Below are 22,337 nucleotides of genomic sequence, written 5' to 3' on the forward strand. Positions count from 1 at the left end.
TCTGAGTCCTGGGCTACAGGTAACTGCAAACTGTTAGATAAGGGTAGAAGATGAATAAGGGTCCAATTTGGAAGAGAAAAGGAAATTGCATTTTTTTTTTTTTTTTTTAGTATCTACAATATGCCAGGCATTGCATGAGGAATCCACATTTGTTAGCAGATTTAATCCTGATTCCAGAAAATAAATAAAATTGTCCAATTTTTGTTATTGTTTTTATCTAAGGAGAATGGCTGAAATTTCAGGCCAAATTCATCTATCCATTCATTTTTCCATTTATTCATCCACTCATTCACTTCTTCAGGAGAGCACCAACTATGCACCAACCACTGCTAGGCATTTCTCATGGTCCAGAGGGGAGGAGGCAGCTATGTAAACAACTATGATCACAGACGGTGTGTGCTGTAGAAGATGTGTGTACACACACAATAGGAATTACATGAAGGAATACCTGGGTTGACCGAGAGTAAGGGAGGGCTCTGGATGGCTGGTGATGTTTGGGCAGAAACTCAAAGTACTACACAGTACAAGTAAGAGTTTGCCAGTGGCAGAAATGTGGGAGAGGACCCTCCTGGGACTGAGAGCTTGAAGTCTGAAGGGCCAGATGCAGGAGAGAAAATGTGTTGTTTGAGAAGGTACAAGGAGTTAAATTTTGGAGTACAGAGTATAAGGTATAGAGTGGTAACAACCTAACCATGTAAGTGAAGACAAAATTAGATCACAAAGTGCCTTCTAATGCTATGCTAAGGACTTTAGACTGTATTCAGTAGATTCTGTGGAGCCATTAAATTACTTTGATGGCAAATGACCAGAAGTCCACATTATTATTAGATAGACAATTCTGGGTGGTCTGATAGGGAGATCCACAAGAAGGCCACTGTAAGAAGATGGTAACCTGATATCACAATGGATGGCTGAAACAGTTAGGCTGTGACAGGGCTATCATAGAAAAAAGATGATTCAAGAGATATCTGTAGGTCTTGATGATGAGACAGATGTTGGGAATGACAAGGATATTCTAGGAAGCATCTCTGGTCTCCAGCGCAGGCAACTTCGTGGAAGATGGTACCATTCCCTGGGATGAGGGCACGATGGGCTGGGTTTGGGGTAGAAAATGGTGAGTTCAAGTTTGTTGGGTTTGAGATACCTGGTTGGTTATATGGTTTGACCTATTTGTTTCTTTACCATAATCACAGATGAGACTGAAATATAGCCTCAGAGATTATCAGAAAGAGGACAATGAGACCAAGAGAGGTTAAGCAATGGGCCCAAAGAAACACACACTGAACTGCCCCATCATGACTTAGCCCCCTCTGATTCTCCTTAGCATCTCACTCGTCATCCTCACTCTTCAGAGAGGGCAAAATTAGAAAAACAGGGAAACAGAGAGGATGGTGAAGACAAAGTACATCTAAAGAAGAAAGCAGAGGAAGAAACATGCTGTGACTGAATTCCAGCCAAGGCATCCCTGTCCATGTATTTAGAAATTGAAATGTTCAAACTATGGCCAAATGGAAAGCCTCTGCCAAACCCACTCTTAAGACTGGTGCAGGGAGATAGGGAAGAGCTGAGGTGTGGCAAGGAGGGGGTTGCTGGAGACAAACTGCCTTCGGTTTCCTCACTGTGCTGGAGACCCCGGCAGCAAGTGCGGACAGCATGCCCTCTCCTCGCACTGGGCCCCGGTCTGCAGCTCTGCACACTCGCCCTGCAGGGCAGTCCTGCATGAGCTCTCTGACCCCACTGCTGCAAGGCAAGTGGCTCAGGAGCTCTTGGGGTATCAGCTGCAGCAGCCTTGGATGCTCACAGGAGACCATATGGTGCAGGTAAGGGTGGGCCAGGCATTGGGTTAAAGCCACTGCAGTTCTGGGTCTCCAAAGTGACCCATGTCCCTCCTCAGCATCCTTTCCAGCCCCGCCTCCTGTGGTGGTGTCTTCTCTTCAAATCCTCTTCCCATAGCCACCTCTGTCAAACTGAAGAGGAATCTGTGGGCCACAGAAACAATTTATCTTTGTGTTCTTGTGAAAACCTTTATTTTCAAACACTCAATGAAATCTCTGTGGCAGAGGCGGATTGGCGAGAGGAACACAGACACACACAAATCCCTCCTGTCGGTCTGAGCACTACCTATGAAACCAACTGTGACACACCAGGTGTTCCTTAAAGGAGAGGAAAGAAAGCAATTATCACCCCACCTGGATGGGCCCCCCTCTCAGGCAGGTGAGCAGCTCACTGCTGCGACTCCTGCCACATCTTGTCCCCAAAGCTGCCTTTGCCGATAGTCTCAGAAGTCCCACACCTGGAGTGCCCTTGTTTTTCTTTTGTCGTTGTTGTGTGTCTTGACTCACTCTGATGGCCTTGTCCTCGAGCAGGTCAGAGAGCTGGGAAACAAGCTGAGACGCTGCCTCCGCCACCTTTCCCCAGCTTCTCCTTTCGGCCCCATCTATTCTCTCCTGGCTTCTTTGCAAAGGGAGTGGCAGAGGCCAAGGAGGAGTGGTTGGGGAATGTCATGACCTAGCAGCATAATAAAAGGCAGAGGGATCTGTGTGGATGTGCTGTTTTGTTCTTGGAGCACAGTGATGGGCAGAAAACCAACCCCCTCCAGGCCAGGGCTGCCAGACCCTTCTCTTTGGGAAGTGGGCCTGATGTGCTCCTTCTAGTCTGGAGGTGGCTGGTCCCGGCATGGGGCTCGGCTAGGGGAGCTGGCTGACCTCCCATGTCCACAGGTGTGAGACAGAGCCAGACCTCCTTCCATGACTGTCCCAAAGGCATGAGGACTCTGAACAATGACTGTGATGACTGAAAACGCTGTACCTCCCTGTCTACCTACTTCCTTCCAGCTCTTTTTGCTCAAAGTCCTACATGAGTACTCAGTTGTGACTCTTAAATCATATCAACAAGGGTGTTATGGATGCAATGATTTTGACTTAAAATGCAAACATGCAAATCTAAGCAAATTAGATCCCTGGATCAGCTTAACAAAATGTCTCACTATCATATTCTAGCACGGCGTTCAACTGTGCCCTGTCACCTCGTCATGCCATTTGGAAAGCCCTCTATTGTTGCTTATGTCTCTAGGAGCCAAGTGTCCCAGGCCTCTTACCCTCTGGGTCTGGTTGTTGGTCACTAGTTCATAGAGGGGGGCTGCTTTGGTCACTTCCAGCAGAACCGGCTCAGCGGGGGAGTCAGGGCTGGATGTCACATGACAGAGGGGGCAGGACGAGGGGCATCGTCCCTTGCTCTGGCACTCCATGCGGACTCCAGCTGCCATACGCTTGGTGCCAGAGTCTGACAGGCTGGCGATGTATTCTGGGAATGTCAGCACCTTGGGGTCTCTTTCTCGCTCCTCTGACTCATCGGATGGGGAGTTGCCTGCCAGACACAAAATGAAAAGAAAGAGTGAGAGATTCAGAAGACCAAGGACCAGCATGACCTCATGGCCCATGGGTCCTGAGATCCAATCCTTAAGAGGTCAGAAAATGCCACTGAGGGGGTAAGAATGTGATTCTTCCCTGCAACTTAGAGTCACCCACCGTCCCAGTGACCCACAGAGTTGGGGATGGCTCTTCCAGGTTGTTTCCTCTCTGAGAATGATCCTCTCAGAAGGAAGCTTCTGCAGGATCTGTGCTGATGACCATCACCAAGAACACAAACAGTAACAACAGTGATTGTTCTACGACTCAGTTTCTTCTTCTATAAAGTGAAGATATTAATAGTACCAACCTCTAGCATTGTGGAATAAATGAATGGCAAAATGTTTTTAAAGCACATAACACAGTGGCTAGCACATGTCAAATCACTGTCATAATGGTTTCAATCATAAATATAGCCAAGGTTTATGGAGCCTGTACTACAAAGGTGAGATCCCTTCAAGATCTCCTTTAACCATTACAATAACTGTCTGTATGAAGTTCTATCATTATACTCATTTTACAGACGAGGAAAGTAAGGCCAAGATCCTCAAGGTCACACAGCTAGTACATTGTGAGAGCTGGGGTTTGAACTCACTTTTGTCTGATTCCCAAGTCTCCAGATCATAGAAGAAGAAGAACAGGACTTTCTTGTTTCATTATCAATCAACGTACTGGAGATGGGGAGGGAATTCTGATTTTTTCAAAATGACTTTCACTCCAAAGCCTGAGAGATGGGTCCGAATCACTCTTGTTTGATGTGTAAAAGGTAAAGAAGCTCTTGGTCTGTTTTTGGTGACAAACATGAGAAATATCCAACAGAGAATAATAGTTTGTTCCCTATACAAGAAAGCACTGCTTGGTGTTTCTCTTCTAGTCCTCATGATTCTCCATTTAATTTATTCATTCGAAAGGAAGATAGAAGTAGAGTTTGTGACTAAAAGCACTGGGTTTCTTAAGAGATTTTCAAGCTTTTTTGGTACAGTTTTAGTCCTGAACATGAAACAATTTCAGAGAGACCGCTGGGCTTCTGGAAATAATGGGCATATACGGAACATTCACTCTGGTCCTCTTGGTCCAGATCGTCAAGAATGCGATACCTGATGGTCTGGATATTTGGGGCAACTGGTTGGAAGGATTTGCAAAGTGGTTCCAGAAGGTGACTATGAGATGTGGACTCACTGAGTTCATACCAGTGGTTCTCTTCTGGAGTCCAGAGAGACCTCTGCTCTCCTCCCTCTTGCTTGCTATGCAATGTGAGCCCGTTTGGAAATGTCATGAGGCATTCTGGCACTGCTGCTTCCCAGGGGAGTACCATCATCATGCCACGGGGCATTTTTACCCGAGAGCCCCATCAACATGGGACTCCTCCTGCGCGCTAAGGCAAAGGACTTCCTCAGTGACTATAAATATGGTATACAATTTATCTCACCTTTGCATTTTATTAAATAATGTGCCCAGAGTTGAGTTCAAGGCCTTCATAGGTTACAAGAGAGCTGCACAGCTGCACACACCAAATCCTAGTAGGATGGCAGCAACTAAGACTAGACCCCAAATAGCTTCACCCACGGGTCTGTCTGTATTGACAGTAGGTGTATACGGCTCAGTCCACCCCACGGCTGGAGTAAACTGGCCGCAGCTGGCCCATGGCTCTCCTCATCCAGCCCTGGGCCAGGCCTTCAGCATGCTACACGCTGACCGGACCAGGCAGCAATGAGTGGGAGTTGGGTGAGGTCTTTGGATCTTTGGTGTGATTTCATTCATTGAGAAAGTAAATAAAATCTCCCCCATCAGTAAAGATATAGTTTCTTTTCAGAAGGAAATTTTTGAAATTTTGCCATGCAAGCCTTGCCAGAGAGCGTGAGGGTCTCTTACGGGCCCTAGGATCGGATGCACTTCCTCCCCAGCCCGCAGCGACCTCGCTGAGAATAGGTGCGGCAGAGGCTGGGAAAAGAACTTCCACAAACGACCGCTAGATGGGGATATTAAGTCTAAAACGACTTTCGTGAGCGACAAGACAAGACTCAGGTGACCACTTTGGCACCCCGGAAAATAAACTAATGGAAAAGCAACAGATGGTTACCTTTAAAAATGTTGTGGAGCTACAATTTTTTCAATTGGATAATACAACATTAAAGGATAAAACAATGCCGTCACACTTATCCTAAGGAGAAAAAATACAGAGTGACGGACATAGGTCATGACAGGATAATTAAGGGAAAATAAAACCCCTTCCTCAATATCCTTAACGTGGAGTGAAAGCTACTTCAAAGGGCAAGTAACATGCCACCAAATTCCCTTTCTCTTACCTTTAATCCCCAGATACCCAGGAAAGCTCCCCACCCCCCTCACTCGTTACCCAGGGCGTTCGGGTCCGACGGACCGGGCCGGCCACCGGGGGGCGCTGCGCCCTCCCCGCCCCGAGCTCGCGCGCTAGGATGTGCGACCCGGGGCAACATTTGAGGGCTGCTCCCTTTGCTGTTGTTTCCTGGCGATCCCAGTTACAATCAGGATTCGGCGAATCCCCCTCCAAATCCTTCAGCCCTGGATACTTAGCGAGGTTAGGGAGGAGAGAGGGGAGAGGAATGGGAAGGATGCAGAAAAGGATGGTAGAGCCCCCAACCCCTCGTTTTCATTCAGAATCCCATGTTCTGCCTCCTGACAATCTTCAGGTCCACGTACAAAGGGCCCTGCTGGAGGCCAAGACCAACTGCCCTCTGGTCCCCTCCTCAGGCAGGAGAGGAGATGGATTTACACGGAAGTAACGAGCAGTGAGCTCCCAAAAGCTATCTATTCAGGTTCCAGCGAAGAATAGGGATGCGTGTGAGAGAGAGATTTTTCAAAGAAGAAATGCATTTCCTATGTGCAGTTAAAGAGACAATTGGGAAATACTCTTTAAAATGATGGAGTCCAGTGGTGAAAGCCCAGATAAATCTCCCTTAGCCCAAAAAGAGCACCTATAACCATCACGTCTGCGGTAAGTGAGAGTAGTTCCGGTCCTAAAAGCTTCCGGAGAGTCCGATCTTTGACATTTGCTTTTAACTCCCCTTGCGATGGAGTGGGTGGTGCCGAGGTCTGTTTGCAGAGAGCGGCTGTGAAGAGACTCCACCTGATTTCCTTTGGGGTCAAATTTTTTGGTGTGTCTTCCCTCTTCTACCCTCTAAAGCCTGGGTAGAAATGCTCTAGTGATTTGAGACACTGTGCTGTCTCTTAGTAAAATAAACATTCTATGTCAGTAAGTACCCAGTCTTTGGACATAAGAAATAAGCTACAATTAAGATCTCAAAAGCTTATAATTGACAAAGGTGCCATATGATAAAGAATACCCAGGTGTGGCTCTCTCACCCGGGCTTGCTGAATTCACCCCATTGCTCTCAGGGGAGGCTCTGGAGTCCAGTTAGACACTCCGCTTTCTTACAAGTAGAAGAACATCCAACCTGGAATGTAGTTAACAACCCTAAAACTGCAAAGCATTTTGCAAATACAGTTTGCTATAAATAAATGCCATTTGCTTCAGGCTAAATCTGTATCCTACAGCACACAGTGGATAAATTCCCCCAATAGAATATGATGGTATGAGAATATGGGCATCTTAATGCTTAACATCTCATTGTGGATGTGCCCATGGCCTTCGGCATGTAATATCGACCCACCTGGGCTCCGGAGCACATGAGGGCAATGAAAGTGAGTGACCCATTCTCATGCAGGGTCTGCTCTGCTGGTGGAAACTGACAGGTCATGAAGGCGAATTAGTTGTTATGAAGTAAATTGGTACAATTCCTGTAGGATTCTGGGACTGCTTAAGAATCTCTTTCCTGAGCTGGTGCTCAAGGCAATGAGATGCTAATGACATCACAGCTAGAACTACAGAGACAGTTCATTAGGCAGCAAAGAAATCAAATGCAAACTAATCAGATCCCAGCTTTTGGAGACAGCTCACCACAGGGAAAGAAGGCTTGACACCCTGCAAATGAAGCACGGTCACAGCAGGTCACACCCTGAAGCCACCAACACCTTGCGTTCCAGGACCTCCCTCAACCTTCACCCCAGTCTATTGTTCCAGCCAGGTGTCCCGGAGTTGTGTGAATTCACATTTCTGTCCATCCCAGGCTATAATCAGTCTTGCAGGATGTTTAATCATGTCTTTGGACAGAGGGTCATTCTGGAGTTACACTGAACTCCCAGACCTGCCGTGATGACATACTTTCTGGGACCCGAATAAAATAGAATGCAATGGATTAGTAATTAGGAAAAAGAGGACAGGGCATACACTGACCACTTCTCTCTCCACCTCTGTATGACATAACAAGTGTCCTGGGGTCAGAACTGTGTCTTTTTCATCTTTGCCTAGTTTAGGTCTATCTGTTTTTCTATCTAATCTGTGTATCCATGAATATATTGGAGTGAATATATTAAGTCATAACCACAGATTTAGATTTTTACAAAAAGTCAAACATAAAGAATCAAAACCAAGGCCTTTGTAAACAGTTCTCTGGTCCCTTACTAAAGCTTCAAAAAATCAAGTAGAAAGAACAAAGCTGTATTCTGAAGATTGCCAACTCTACACCCCTACCTGTGATCTCTCCCACAAGTAACAGAACTTTAATAGACTTGCTTGGACAAACGCTTGCATGTCCCACAGGCACCTCCAGCTCACTGTGTCTCCAACTGCAGTCATCATTTCCTTCACACTGTCCCTGGCAACTGTGCCTCCTCCATTAGGTCCTAGTTCAGCAAAAGGCACCACTAACTTCCTACTTGCTCAAGTCAAAAATTCTGGCTTCATTGCTGGTGTTTTCCCTCTCTCTCTCTTTCCCTCTCTCCCTCCCCTCAACCCCATCACCTAATCTTCCTAATCTTGTTAAATTTACATTTCTTTCCTCCCCAAAGCATTCACTTCTCTCTCCTTGCTCACTGCCACCTGAATGCAATTTGAAGTATCTGCCTGAGTCAGATTGCCTGGGTTTGATTTCTGACCTCACCACTTGCTAGTCGTGTAATTTGGGGTGAGTTTCTTAATCTTTCTTTGATCTTTCTCATATATAAAATAGGGATAATAACTGAACGATTAAGACCGTGGAAAAGATTAACTGATACAATTCCCAAAGAGAATCTAGAACCCAGCCTGGGGCACAATAATTGCTTTCTAAATTTGCTTATTCACCCAATGCCTGTCTACTTACCTGCCGCGCCCACCACCTACACCACGTGTTGTCATAGGCTGGGTGCCTTGAAGGACAAATTTATGTCTTGTTCTCCACTATAATATGCCACATGACTAATATTGTAATGTACATTAATGTATTCAACAATTCATTAAACAAATATTTATTGAGTGACTACAAGTGTCTGTTGAATTAATAAATCATGTCTAATGACTTGTCTACAAAGTGACTACACTCTAGGTACTAACTAGACAGGCTGGGTTGAAATTCATCTTGCGCAGTGCTGCCCTGGGTGCTTCTAAAATGTTCTAGTTTTGTTTACATTCTTGTCCTTTCCTAAGAATGAATTCACAAGTTAAAAAATAGTCCTGGTCAGTATGTACCCCTTACTTTTTGTTTCAAAAGTAAGGTTGCTATATACTTCAGACCCAGTTCGTTGGTGTTTCTTCATGAAGTTTCTAGAAATAGCAGAAGGTCTTTGTTATAATCATGCCCTGAAGCCAGCCCCTGGAGAGCAGTGTGCATGGGTGTGTGAGGGCCAGTGGGACAATTAGCAGTCATGATATACCCTCAGGGCACCTTAGCAAAATGCCATTAACTGGGATGTTCAAGAAGAGGTGTCTTCTGGAAAACTGAATTTTTTTGTTTAATTGATACTTAACTAGAAAATGCTTACTTTTCCTCCAATCCTTGTTGACATTTTTCTTTTCTAAAAATGCAGTTTTCCAATTTCCTGCCTGCCTCATGAAGCATTGCCTACAAAACAGAATTAAACCATTCCCCAAGGAGCCTCCAGGTGACGATTTTGTTCATCAGTTATGACTATGCAGATTTGGAAGCTGTAGAAGACAGAAATAAAATTGTATCTATGCCTCCAACAGCTTTAAAAAAATTGATCAACAACATAAGGTTTTATTTTCTTGAGACTGTCCCCTTTTCATAGGCACGTTGTCAAACAAATAATTGGTTGAGATTTCTGGCTAATTAGATTTACGTCAAATTGAGGTTTTGGTGTAGATGCAATGTTTCGTCTTTGCGGAAAGTTGTTAGTCATCTTGAGAGGAACAAGGATTAAATGCAAGAATCACTGGGAAGCCCTAAAGCTTTTACTTTAAAAAGAAACTCTTTTAATCAGCTAGACTGCTAGTTCTCAGTGGGCAAGACGCTGCCTTTTGCTGTCTTGGATTGTCACGGCTCATTGTACCCAGTACCTGACACTTGGAAGTACCCCAAAATACATACGGATGGAAAGAAGCAAAGGGAAATTAGCCTTCCCTAGTCTCTCCTTAACATTCTTCAAATGGCAACCTGAAGCTCCATCAAGATTCACGTACAGGCTGGGCGTGGTGGTTCACCCCTGTAATCTTAGCACTCTGGGAGGCTGAGGCTGGCGGATCGCTCGAGGTCAGGAGTTCGAGACCAGCCTGAGCAAGAGCGAGACCCCATCTCTACTAAAAATAGAAAGAAATTATCTGGCCAACTAAAATATACATAGAAAAAATTAGCTGGGCATGGTGGCACATGCCTGTAGTCCCAGCTACTCGGGAGGCTGAGGCAGGAGGATCGCTTGAGTCCAGGAGTTTGAGGTTGCTGTGAACTAGGCTGACGCCACGGCACTCACTCTAGCCCGGGCAACAAAGCGAGACTCTATCTCAAAAAAAAAAAAAAAAAAAAAAAAGATTCACATACAGGGAAGGCCAGGGAACTTGAGGTACCTCTGTGGGATTTTCCAAAGGCATTTGTTATGTGCACACAAGGGGGCAGTATGGAAGGCCGAGCTGACACCACAACCACCCTACCAATTCCACACAGAAAAAAATTGTTTCTTTCTCTTTTTCCCTTTCTTCCTTCTCTGTATATTTTTGAGAGCTACTCTGCTCCCCTCATCCCTGGCAGAAGTAATTCTACTGGTACTTTGTACCACATCCAGAGGAGCACTGGCCACACCGTGACAGGCTGTCCTGGCCTTATGGTGTGTCTGTCCCACCTGCTTCCAGAACATACTCCTCTGTGTGTCCCTAGAACCGAGCACCTGCTCATCTGTGGGAGTTCCTTCGGTCTTGGCTGAATTGTAATAAATGTGTGTGTGCACACTGTCTTATACCTATATTTTGAAACCTTTCGTTTGGCAAGTTAAGGTGTTTCTGATTCTATTTTTTCATTTGTCTCTTACAATCCTATTTCTTTATTCACCAAATGCCTTTTACGTGACTCAGAGCTGATCACCCAGGTTTTTGTTCTTATCCCGTCTCCTCCTCCTAGTTCCCTAGGACTGCCATAACAAACTGCCAACAATCCAGTGGCTTAAAACAACAAAATGTTGCAGTTATGGAGGCTAAAAGTTCAAAATCAAGGTGCATTCAGGGCTAGGTGTCCTCTGAAAACTCTAGGGAATAACCTCCCTTGCTTCTTGCCGGCTTCTGGTGGCTCTGCGCACTCCTTGGCATTCCTTGACTTGTAGCTGCATCACTCCACCTGTGGCCTCAGTTGTCACATGGCTTTCTTGTCTGTGTGTCTGTGTCCAAATCCCCCTCTTCTTCCTCTTATAAGAACTCGAGTCGTTGAATTTGGGGCCTACTCTAAGTCCAAGATCACTTTATTTTAACTTAATTACATTTGCAAAGACCCTATTTCCAAAGAAGGTCACATTCTGGGGGTCCAGGTGGGCATGAATTTTGGGGGGGACGCTATTCAACCTGCTACAGTGTCCATAGCCTTTAACATCGTGACAGTGAGCTGCGGGGCCTCCCCTCATCTGCAGCCTGTGAGGGCTCATTTGCTGACGGTTTGGGGGCTGGTGGTCCATCCCCTTGGCCTCCTCCCGGGGCCCACGGCAATGGGAAGAGGGAACAAGTTTCCGGCTCCATCAGCCTCCTGCTGCCCAACAGCAGCTGTGTGCATCGTCTTGTCAATGTCAAACCTGACACAGAGATTCCGAGTCACAGCCTTCAGGATGTGCAGAGCTGTGCTGGATTATTCCTGCTGTTTCACCACAGACAGAGCAGCCTGGGAAAAGGAGCCGGGAAAGGACAGGGCTGAGAGAGAGGTGAAAATGAGGAACACCTGCGGCATTTGCTATTTTCAAATCTCCATTAGCAGAAAGACAACGTGAATGAGCTGCACGCCCAGCACACCACCAGCAAGGAGCCTCGGAGCGCTGGGCTGGAAATCAGGCTCCCTGCCCTCCCCACACCCCCAGTCTGGCTTCTCCTGAGAAGCCAAGTGTGCGTCCCCAGATCACTCAGGAGCAAGTGCCTCCCCTCTGTCCCGGTCTTCCCCGGAGAGGAGCCAGGAGAACAGTGTAGGAACAGCCCAGGACAAGCAGGGGAGAAGACTGAGGCAGAGAGAAACAGCTGCCGGCACCAGCGTGGGCCTGGGCTGACGCCGAGGGCCCCCCTGAGCTACAGAGTGGAATTAGTGATGCATCCCTCTCTACTAGGGGGTGCACAAGAGTCCTGGGGGTGTGCTTTGTGACTCCTTCTGCCCCTCGGAGCTCCCCTGCCTGCTCACCTGCTCTCCGTCTTGCCTGCCCCGCAAGCTCCAGCGCCTGCCTCGTCCTCCCCCTTTCCTTCCTACCTTCCAACCCAGACTAGAGGGGCACAGGGCAGGGAATGAATGCCTGGACATCTTACCATTGCCTGCCTTGGCCCCCCATGCTAAAATCTCGGCTGCACGGTGCACAGACGGAGCCTGTCTGCAGGGCAAAGGGGCCAAGGTGAGTTCCGAGCAGCAGGGGAGGCCCTTAGGCCTCACCGGCTCTGTAGTGGGAAAGTCAATGCCTCCCTGAGATGCTGTGAAGGCTGGCTTATAAATATCTTTAACTACCAAATGGTCTAGAAATTTTTAATAAAAATATTATTCAATAATAATACTACTCCAACCGGCAAGGGAATGTTGTAACAATCTCCATTTTCCTCTAGACACTCATCTGGCTTCTGTTTTTCAAATGAATTTGGATGTTAAATCCTTCTGCTGCCCTGACCAATTTATTCTGCAAATTAACTATATATGACAGAACTTAAAGTCCGTTACCACTTAGCTCTGCCTCACTGAAATTTATGCTGCTTCCCTGCCCACTGGGGCCACAGGCTCAAACAGACTGGGGCTCTTGGTGGAGGTTTGGGATTCTGCACAGTTCCCTCACCTCTTGGCCCTCATCTCTTGAGTTCTAAAATGCACTGAGTGGACCAGGCTCTTTTCACCTCTTGGTGACCCATGCCCTCTGTTCTAAGTCACTGTAGTCTCCACAGATGCCTCTTTCAGCCCTAATGAAGCCCTCATTATGAGAGGTGGTTTCACCCAGAGCTGCAGTCCAAACTGCTGGTGAGGGAGACTCCGGCAGCTTGGACGGGGCTGCAGTACCATTTGTAAGTGGTAGGGACAGCTGGGCACAGGGGAAACAAAGTTCACAAGATGAAGAGACTGGTGATGACAGGGGCATGTCTGCTAGGCCAACAGGCAGTCCTCAGATTGTATTAAAATTATGTTAAGCATGGTGACCAAGACAATAGACAGAAATGGCAAGCTACACACCAGGAGTTGGTTCAGCTCTGGGTGTCTCCAGTGGAGAGTGACTTTGACCACAGGGAAAGCAGTTAGGATTGCAGGGCACCTAGAGGCAGGGCCATATAAACAATGGTTGGAGGAATTGGGGGAGTTTAGAACAGACACCAGGAGACATGGAGGCAGGCTTAGTAGGTTCCCCTTTAAATATTTGAAGGGTTGTCACATGGAAATGAGATCACATGAATTCTGTCCATTTCCAGAGAGCAGAATTTGGATTCAAGGTGGGAAATGATGGGGAGATGAATTTATGGAACCACAAATATTCATTGAGTGCCTACTATGTGTCAGAAGCAGCACTCAGTGCTCAGGAAGAAAAGTAGTGGGATAAATAAGAGAAAACAAGCTCATTTTCCAGTGTGCATGGAGAGTGGGGCGGACAGAAAAGTAGACGATGACATGATAAGGGGTGTCATCAGAGGCAAGGGAGAGAGGCTTTGGTGTGCACGAGGGGAAGTATGGAAATCTACTCAGGTAGGGGAGGTAGGCTAAAGGAAGATCTTTGACTCCTTGAAGGACGGTTTTTGTGACAATTTACAGGTGACACAAAGCAGGATGGGGAGCCTTGGAAGTGGGGAGCTCTCAACTAGCAGAAGTATTCATTCATGTAGAAGCTGGCAACCACCTACCTGTCGGGGTTGTCAGAGCAGGGGGAATGTTTCTGAAGAAGGAGTTCTGCATCCCTTTCAGCAGCCATCATGGTCTGGCCTGGTCTGCTCAGTGTTTCCCCAGACCAGCGCAGCCGGGAACCTGCACTGTATCAGGCACCACAGGGTCCTGACTCAGGCAGCCTTCAGATAACATGTCGAGATTCCCCACCCAAGACGAGGGTGATTTATCTTATTAAATATTTTCAGAACCCTTTTTTAAAAATCTTAAAAGTAACCCCGATGTGTAAAAGAGATAAAAATGGGGAAGAGACTCCTTAGCATGTAACATCATTACTGTTTGGTAAAAATAAACAGCTCCATCGTTTATGCAGCCATTCAAGCAGCTAGTCAGATCCCCAGGGTACAGCTGCTGATCTAAACTCTGAGGGCCTTGGCCTGCACTGTTACAGGAGGAACCAAAAGTGCTCCCTGACCAGGGAGGGCCCTGACAAGATTGTTAAAAGTAGCAGCTTCCATCACTGGCCATAATCATTTTGCTTCCTGGAGTTTTCTAGATAAAAAGCACTGTGTAGTCAGCCCTACTTTAGGGGGAAATATTGAAAGTCAGAAAACTTTTATACTCCTGATAAAACAATAGATCTACTCAATCACATCAGTTCATCTTCTTGTAAAAGAGGGACTTCATGGAGAAGTGAAAGAAGGCGGCGCCCCTGCAGACAGTCCGTGCAGTGGGAGGGACACTGATGGCATAGGGAGGGCAGTGGCAGAAGCCAGACCCAGTGCTGCCCCCTAGATAACAGGTATAAAGCTGTGCATGTGTTAACAGACTATGCTATTAACTCACCCCATCCAAATGCCATGAAGAAAACTATCATTATGTCCAACCAAGAAGGTGCTGTGATTTTACGTTGCCTCCCTACATACTTATAACAATAGTAGATATTAAAACAATAAACATGAAAACAACATAGCTGTGTGGTCCCCACACGGGCCCCTGCCAAGGAAGGTGAAGGCTGGTATTCATGCAGCAGGGCCCAGTTGGTGGTTGTGATAACCAATAAAGATGCCTGTCTTCTCACTTTGCCCAGTAGAGCCCTGCCACCAAGGTTTTAACATCTAGCTCTTTTGTGCACACGTGGGGGCACACACACACACACACACACACACAGACTTTATCTTTTCCATGGAGAAATTACTGGATGAAGGTTGACTACAGAGCAACAGCAGCAGCCATGGCAGCAGAAGGACAGACAGACAGACATGGCCCCCTCAGCTGATGTGCCAGGAGAGGCTCCCAGACCTAAGGGTGTGTGAGCACATGGTCTCCCAGGAGGCCAGAGTCTCTGGGACCCTTGAGGTTGGACCACAGGTGAAATCAAGAAAGCAGACATCTGTCCCTAGCAAGGAAGGGAAGGCAGAAGAGGGATGTGGCAGGTCCTGCATGTCTCAGCGTAAGCAGCTGAGGCAGAGGCTGGGAGCACATCGTATCCCAGGCCACCACCCAGCTGGCAAAGATCTGTCTTCACCCAGAATTCCTGGTCTCATGGTATGAGGCTGTCAGCCCTGGGTTCAAATTAAGAGCTCTGAGATATAGCATAAGATGCTTAACCTCTTTGGTCTTCCATTTCCTTATCTGCCAAATGGGATAATAACAGAACTTAACTCATAGTGGTACTCTGAGGTTTAAATGGGATAATACATGCCAAGCCCTTAGCATGGCCTCTAGTAGATCCGCTTTCAATGGTAGTTGTCACTGTTCACCATCTTATCCCCGTTACCTAGAGCAGTCTTGGCATCAAGTAGGGATAAACATGTGATGAATGAAAAAGAAAAAAAGCAATGCTCAGAAACAAAACAAGGATCTCCATGGACTGGAGACAGAACGAGAACATTCAGTTCTCAGTCTTTAATAAATGAAGACTAAACTTGCAGGCTTCAGGTGTGCAAAGAATTTAACCCACAAAAGGTGGCTGTGAGGTCAGTTCTTGCGTAGTAAAGGGACCAGAAGTCCCCTACATTGGTGGGGCACCAAAGCCAGGCTCACAAGGTAAAACTAGGATTGGGGCAGGGCTCCACCACTTGCCCTCAAAATGCTGCTGAAGAAGCCATGGCTCTTCCAGGCCTTTGACAGCACCGAGCTGGGAGCCTGTGATGGCGGGAGGACGGCCAGGAAGCAGGCCCAGCTGAGCTCTGCTTCAGCACTGGCACCACATAGCCCCCAACAGCCTCACGGGATGGGAAAGAGGGAAGCAAAAGATGACGTTACATGCGTAACTAGTTTGTAACAGTGAGTTTCCATGCAAAGTTTTGGTGCATGACATCAAGAGATGTGGCTGATTTGCCCAACGGTGGCATCTCAGGTGTCCTTGCTGATGTAGGCACGTTTTCTCAGAGACACATGATGCCTGTGGGCCCCAGGGGACCGTCAAGGCTGGCAACCAATCTTTCTGAGAGTTGGGTGATCCTTTAATTAATACTAAGGGGAAATGGGTAAAAAAAAATGCCACTGACCGTGCTGAGCTTTACTTCAAATAAAAATGCTACACTAGTAGAGTACAATTAACTTTTGCTCTTCCAAGCCAATTTTTCTAGTTACAAAAGATTTCTCCCTGAAATGCAACACTAGTTGGATGGCGCTTGCATGTGGTGTATGGTATATAAATGGCAGCCTCTAAAGACCTCAATCCAAGTCTTGAATAACTATTCATAATACTTAGCTGTTAGTACTAAGAGAGTGCTAGGATGTCTAGATTCTTTTCTATTTTCACAGAGGAGAAAAAAGCCTATCTCTCCTAGGTATCAGAAAGACCTTGAGGGTATTTTTCCCCTGCCTAAATCCGAAATCTGAAACCCACAGTGAAATACAGGAAATAAGCCACTCAGATATATTATGTCATGAATTCTATTGCCAAGGCTTGAGCTATAGGATCTTGTACTTAATTTTCATTCCTAAAGTAACAAGCTGACTAAAGGGACACTTCAGATCTTGTCTTTATTCTAGAGTCAAACAGTAAAAGCAACACAATGGGATGCCTGCCCCATTGTAAGTGTGTGCATGCACATACACACCCCCAGCAAAATAATCCCAATGCCAGGAAATTAAATGGTGCTAAGAAAGCTGAGAGAACAGGACCTGTCTCAAACAGGCGATAAGAAAATTCACTGTTAGTATTTCCAAATTCCTGAGGCACATCTAACTTTTTAATTTCAGAAACAGTAAGAAGCAAATGCTATCAAATGCTGAAATTTGGCATGTAGAGTGGTCAGTACCCATCTCAAAATTGTTACCATTATTTCTTTTATTGAGTATGAATCTTTTTAAACCTTTCTTGTGCTTTTGTCCTCAGCCTCCCAGGACTTCATTTCCATCAAAACATTTTTTGACACCAGGCAAAAGTCAGAAGACCCAAATTGAAACTCAATTCGATAGAGCAAATACAAAGTTATGGAATGTCTATTTACAAGGCACTGTAAAGGTCTTCCAAGCATACTACAATGAATTATGTGTAATCCCTGCATTCAAAGGATATATTATCTTATAGAGGAGATAAGACAGACACACAGAATATAAGTATAGTTATGTGTTGCTTAACAACAGGAATATATTCTGAGAAATGAGTCCTTGGGTGATTTTGTTGTTGGGCGGACATGATAGAGTGCACCTACACAAACTACTTGGTACAGCCTACTACACACCTAGGCTATGGTGTGGCCTATTGCTCCTAGGCTGCAAACCTATACAGCACATGACTGTACTGAATAGTGTGGGCAATTGTAACACAACGATAAGTAATTGTGTATCTAAACATAGAAAAGGTACAATAAAAATATGCTATAAAAATTTTAAAATGTTATACCCATATAGGGCATTTACCATAAATGGAGCTTGCAGGACTAGAAGTTGCTCTGGGCAAGTGAGTGAATGAGTGACGAACGAATATGAAGGCCTTGGACATTGCTGCACACTGCTGTGCAGTAGTTTATAGATTTCACAATGTACACTTAGGCTATGCTAAACTTATTTAAAAATTTTTCTTTCCTCAATATTAAATTAACTTTAGCTTACTGTAACTGTTTTACTTTATAAACTTTTACATTTTTTAAGTTTTTGACTATTTTGTAATAACACTGAGCTTAAAACACAAACACATTGTACAACCATACAAAAATATTTTCTTTCTTTATATCCTTATTCTATAAGCGATTTTCTATTTCATAAATTTTTTATTCTTTTTTATTTTTTAAACTTTTTGTTAAAGTAAGACACACATACACATTAGCCTAGTCCTACACAGAGTCAGGATCATGAATATCACTGTCTTCCACCTCCACATCTTGTCCCACTGGGAAGTCTACAGGGCCAATAACAAGCATGGAGCTGTCATTTCCTATGACAACAATGCCTTCTTCTGGAACACCTCCTGAAGGACCAGCCTGAGGCTGTTTTACAGTTAATTTTTTTTTAAATAAGTATAAGGAGTACACTCTAAAATAATGATAAAAGTATAGTAAATACATAAACCAGTAAGATAGTTGTTTATTGTCATTATTGAGTATTATGTACTGTACATAATTTTATGTGTTAGACTTTTATACAACTGGCAGTGCAGTAAGTTTCTTTACACCAGCATCACCACAAACACGTGAGTTAATGCATGGCGCTACAACTTTACAATGGCTATGTCATTAGGGCATAGGAATCTTTCAGCTCAGTTATAGTCTTATAGTACCACCATCATATATATGGTCTGTCATTGACCAAAACATCATTATGTGGCCCATGACCATACCGTTCAAGATCAAATATGAACTAGATTACATCAGGATAGCTAAATCAGGAGAGAATTCACTGAGGAGGTAGCTTTGGGATAGGCCTCAGGGTAAGAACATCTTCAATAACAAGAGCTACCATCTATAGCAGGAGTTGGCAAACTTTTTCTATAAAGATTCAAACTTATAACCATATGCAGAAGAATGAAACTGGATCCCCATATCTCACCATACACAAAAATTAATTTAAGATGAATTAAAGATTTAAATGGAAGACCTGAAACCATAAAATTCTAGAAAAAAAACTAGGAAAAACTCTTCTGGACATTGGCCTAAGAAATGAATTTATGAATAAGACACCAAAAGCAAATGCAACAAAAACAAAAATAAACAAATGGGACTTAATTAAACTAAAAATCTTCTACATAGTGAAAGAAATAATCAAAAAGATTCATAGACAACCTACAGAATGGGAGAAAATACTTGCAAACTATGCATCTGACAAAGGACTAATATCCAGACTCTATAAGAAACTCAAACAACTCAGCAAGGAAAAAAACCCAAATAACCCCATTGAAAAATGGGCAAACAACACTAACGGACATTTTCAAAAGAAGATATACAAATAGCCAATGAACATGAAAAAATGCTCCATATCACTACTCATCAGAGAAATGCCAATTAAAACCATAATGAGATGCCATCTCACTCCAGTCGGAATGGCCATTATTGAAAAGTCAGAAAACAATAGATGTTGGCATGGATGTGGTGAAAAAGGAATGCTTATCCCTGTTGGTGGGAATGTAAATTAGTACAACCTCTATGAACAACAGTATGAAGATTTCTCAAAGAACTAAAAGCAGGTCTACCATTCAATCCAGCAATCCTGCTATTGGCTACCTATCCAAAGGAAAAGAACTCATTATATCAAAAAGACACCTGTACTCATATGTTTATAACAGCACAATTCACAATAGCAAAGATATGGAATCAGCCTCAGTGTTCATCAGCTGATGAATGGATAAAGAAAATGTGGTACATACATAACCGTGAAATACTACTCAACTGTAAGAAGGAACAAAATAACGTCTTTTGCAGTGACTTGAATGGAACTGGAAGCCGTTATCTTAAGTGAAGTAACAGAAAGTGAGTTGTCAGGAAGGGAAAATCAAATACCTCATGTTTTCATTCATAAGTGGGAGCTAAGCTGTGGTTATGCATGGTCATACAGAGTGGAATAATAGACACTGGAGACTCCATAGTGGGGAGAAATGGAGGAGGGTGAGGAATGAAAATTACCCACTGAGTACAATGTACACTATTTGGGTGATGGGTATATAAAAAGCCCAGACTTCACCACTATGCAATATATCCATGTAAGAAAACTCCACTTGTACCCCCAAAATCTATCGAAATTTAAAAAATAAATAAATAAAAAATTTTCTATAAAGAATCAGGAAATTTCAGGCCATGCAGTCTCCATTGGAGCTATTCAACTGTGCCTTGGTAGTGCAAAAAGAGCTATAGATATCATGTAAATGAATGGGCATGGCTCTGCCCCAATAAAACATTATTTATCAATACTAAAGTGTAAATTTTATAAAATTTCTACATGTCACAAAGTATTTTTCGTTTTTAGTTTCATTTTTCAATCATTTAAAAAGGCAGAAACTATTCCTAGTTTAAAGGCCATATACAAACAGGCAGCAGGCCAGATTTGCCTGCGGGTCACCCTAGTCTGCTGATCCCTGACTTTTCACTACAAGTAAGTGGTGTACTACCCCCAATCTCATCGAATTCTCACACCTGCTCCGTGAGATACTTACTCTCATTTCCATTTTCTAGGTACCCAAGGTGAAGCTTAAAGAACTTAATTCACACCGATTACAAAGGCTTTTCTTCTAACCACGAGGCCATACTTACTTCCTCCCCATAATGGTAAGGAACATGGGGATGGGCAAATGAATAGGTTTTCTTTAGCCAGAGGCACTTAAAAATCAAAAAGTGCTTTAACAAAGAATTCGAGGTTTGTTATCATGGGTTTCTTGTAGTAACTCATTTTAGATCTCTGTGAGCAACACATCCTCCCTTTTCACAAGTCACGCTGGGGAGAGATATAATGTTTAGTAACCTCTGCTTTCCAGAATATAATATTCTCCCATATTTGAAGAAAAAATAACAGGCTTCTAGCATTTGCTCCAACCTCTCCTCCCCTCCCCTGGTTGCGAGGAAGGTCTTGCTCAGACCTGCAGGTGATGGGTATGCTGGACAATAGACTTCTCTCTTTCCTTCACTCACCATGTTGAGCAACATATTTTTTTCTTACCTGGGTTCTTGATTTTGTCTTGTTTAAAAGCAATTTTATGTGCTAAGAGAAGATGGAAGAAAAACAGGGGCTGCCATGTTCTCTCCATTGCCTGTTAAGATTACATCAGGTGGTGTAATCTCATCAATTCTTCTTTGATCACCTCCTTTCCCTAAACAGAGCTAAAACGTCCTTTACCCTGTCTGTGGAGTTTGTCACAAATGTAGGATCACATTAGTTTGTTGGCTTCTTAATGATACTGACAGGTTCATCTGTCAATACATGTCAATTGAGGATCTCTCAGGTGTCCAGTATCGTGCTAGGTACTGTGAGCGTTCTGAAGGTTGTACAAGATACTGCCCTCAGAGAATTTGCAATCTATGTGGGACACTAAACTAACATGTAATCAAAGTAATAATAGCAGCTGCTCTTTATTAAACACTTTCTATGTCCCTGGCACTCTGCTCAACACTTTTACATGTATTCTGTCAAATAAAAAACAATTTTTTACTTAGAAAAGAGAACTTTATGAAAGGATTATTGCTGGGGCGGGGAAGGGGAACTATTGCAATGGGGGGAATGCTCTGAAAAGGTCTGCAAGCACCTCTAGAGTTGGACAAAAAGGGTTTTTAACTTTTATAGAGAGAAGTAAACAAAGCTAGAAAGAGTTGGGTGTGGAAAATGTCATGACCAAACACAGACCTGAGAATGTTTTAGCCTGAAGCCAGCCTATTCTCAGGAGTGGCTGTCTGCTGGCTCAAAGCTTAAAGGCCTGGAGGAAGACGAGATACTTAATCAAAGTTTGATTACCCAACATTCTGTTCTGATTGATTAGAAGGAACAAACAATTTAGCTCATCATTTATGAGGCAAAGAATGGGAATTTGAAATCTGTGTCTGCCTTATTTTAGGTAACGAGGGGGGCATCGTTCAGTCCTATCTAAGTCTCATGGGGAAGGGCGGTTCTCTGCAGTAAGTCACTTTCCAGGGCGCAAAGGGATGGGGGGATTGCTTAACCTCCAGGTAAAATTCAACATTATCAATTCTCTGTGTGAACCTTAGCAGTTGGTGCTAAAATAAATAGTTCCCATTTTAGGGATGACAAAACTGGGCAACAGAGAGGTTTATTACTTTGCCCGTGGTCACAGAGTTGTAAGTAGAAGAGGTGGAACTTATACCCAGGTCTGCAATCACCCCTAAATTATAACATATGGCAGAGACTGTAAGTGTTAAAGGAGTTTGGAGAAAAGAGGATGAGTGAGGGCCAGAGAAGTCACTGAGGCTGTCAGGTAGTTAGGAACAGCGTGCCTTACTCAAGGCAGGGACAATAAGGTCCCAGAAACAGAAGTTAAAGAGGCCACAGAAGTCATTAAAGCATTCAACTTTGTGACACAGAGGTTTGAACTGGAAAAAGAATGAACATTAAAGTGACACGGATAAGGTAGGGCCATACTGCATGGGGTCCTGATGAACCAGACCGGGAATCTTAGGCTCAAAGCAACAGTTTGGAACAGCTAGTT

The 22,337-nt window shown here is 44.4% G+C and overlaps 1 protein-coding gene across 2 annotated transcripts in view; it reads right to left on the bottom strand.

Moving 5' to 3' along the window:
* The window catches only part of ASTN1 (astrotactin 1), a 308,529-nt gene that overhangs the window by 32,994 nt on the left and 253,198 nt on the right, over nucleotides 1-22,337 (bottom strand). For both annotated transcript variants that reach the window (XM_069478389.1, XM_069478388.1), the window contains exon 17: nucleotides 3,098-3,366. In XM_069478389.1, the coding sequence (XP_069334490.1) occupies nucleotides 3,098-3,366 (269 nt within the window). The remainder of the gene's footprint in view (nucleotides 1-3,097; nucleotides 3,367-22,337) is intronic.

The sequence above is a fragment of the Eulemur rufifrons genome, chromosome 8 (assembly GCF_041146395.1).
Source record: "Eulemur rufifrons isolate Redbay chromosome 8, OSU_ERuf_1, whole genome shotgun sequence".
Taxonomy (NCBI): domain Eukaryota; kingdom Metazoa; phylum Chordata; class Mammalia; order Primates; family Lemuridae; genus Eulemur; species Eulemur rufifrons.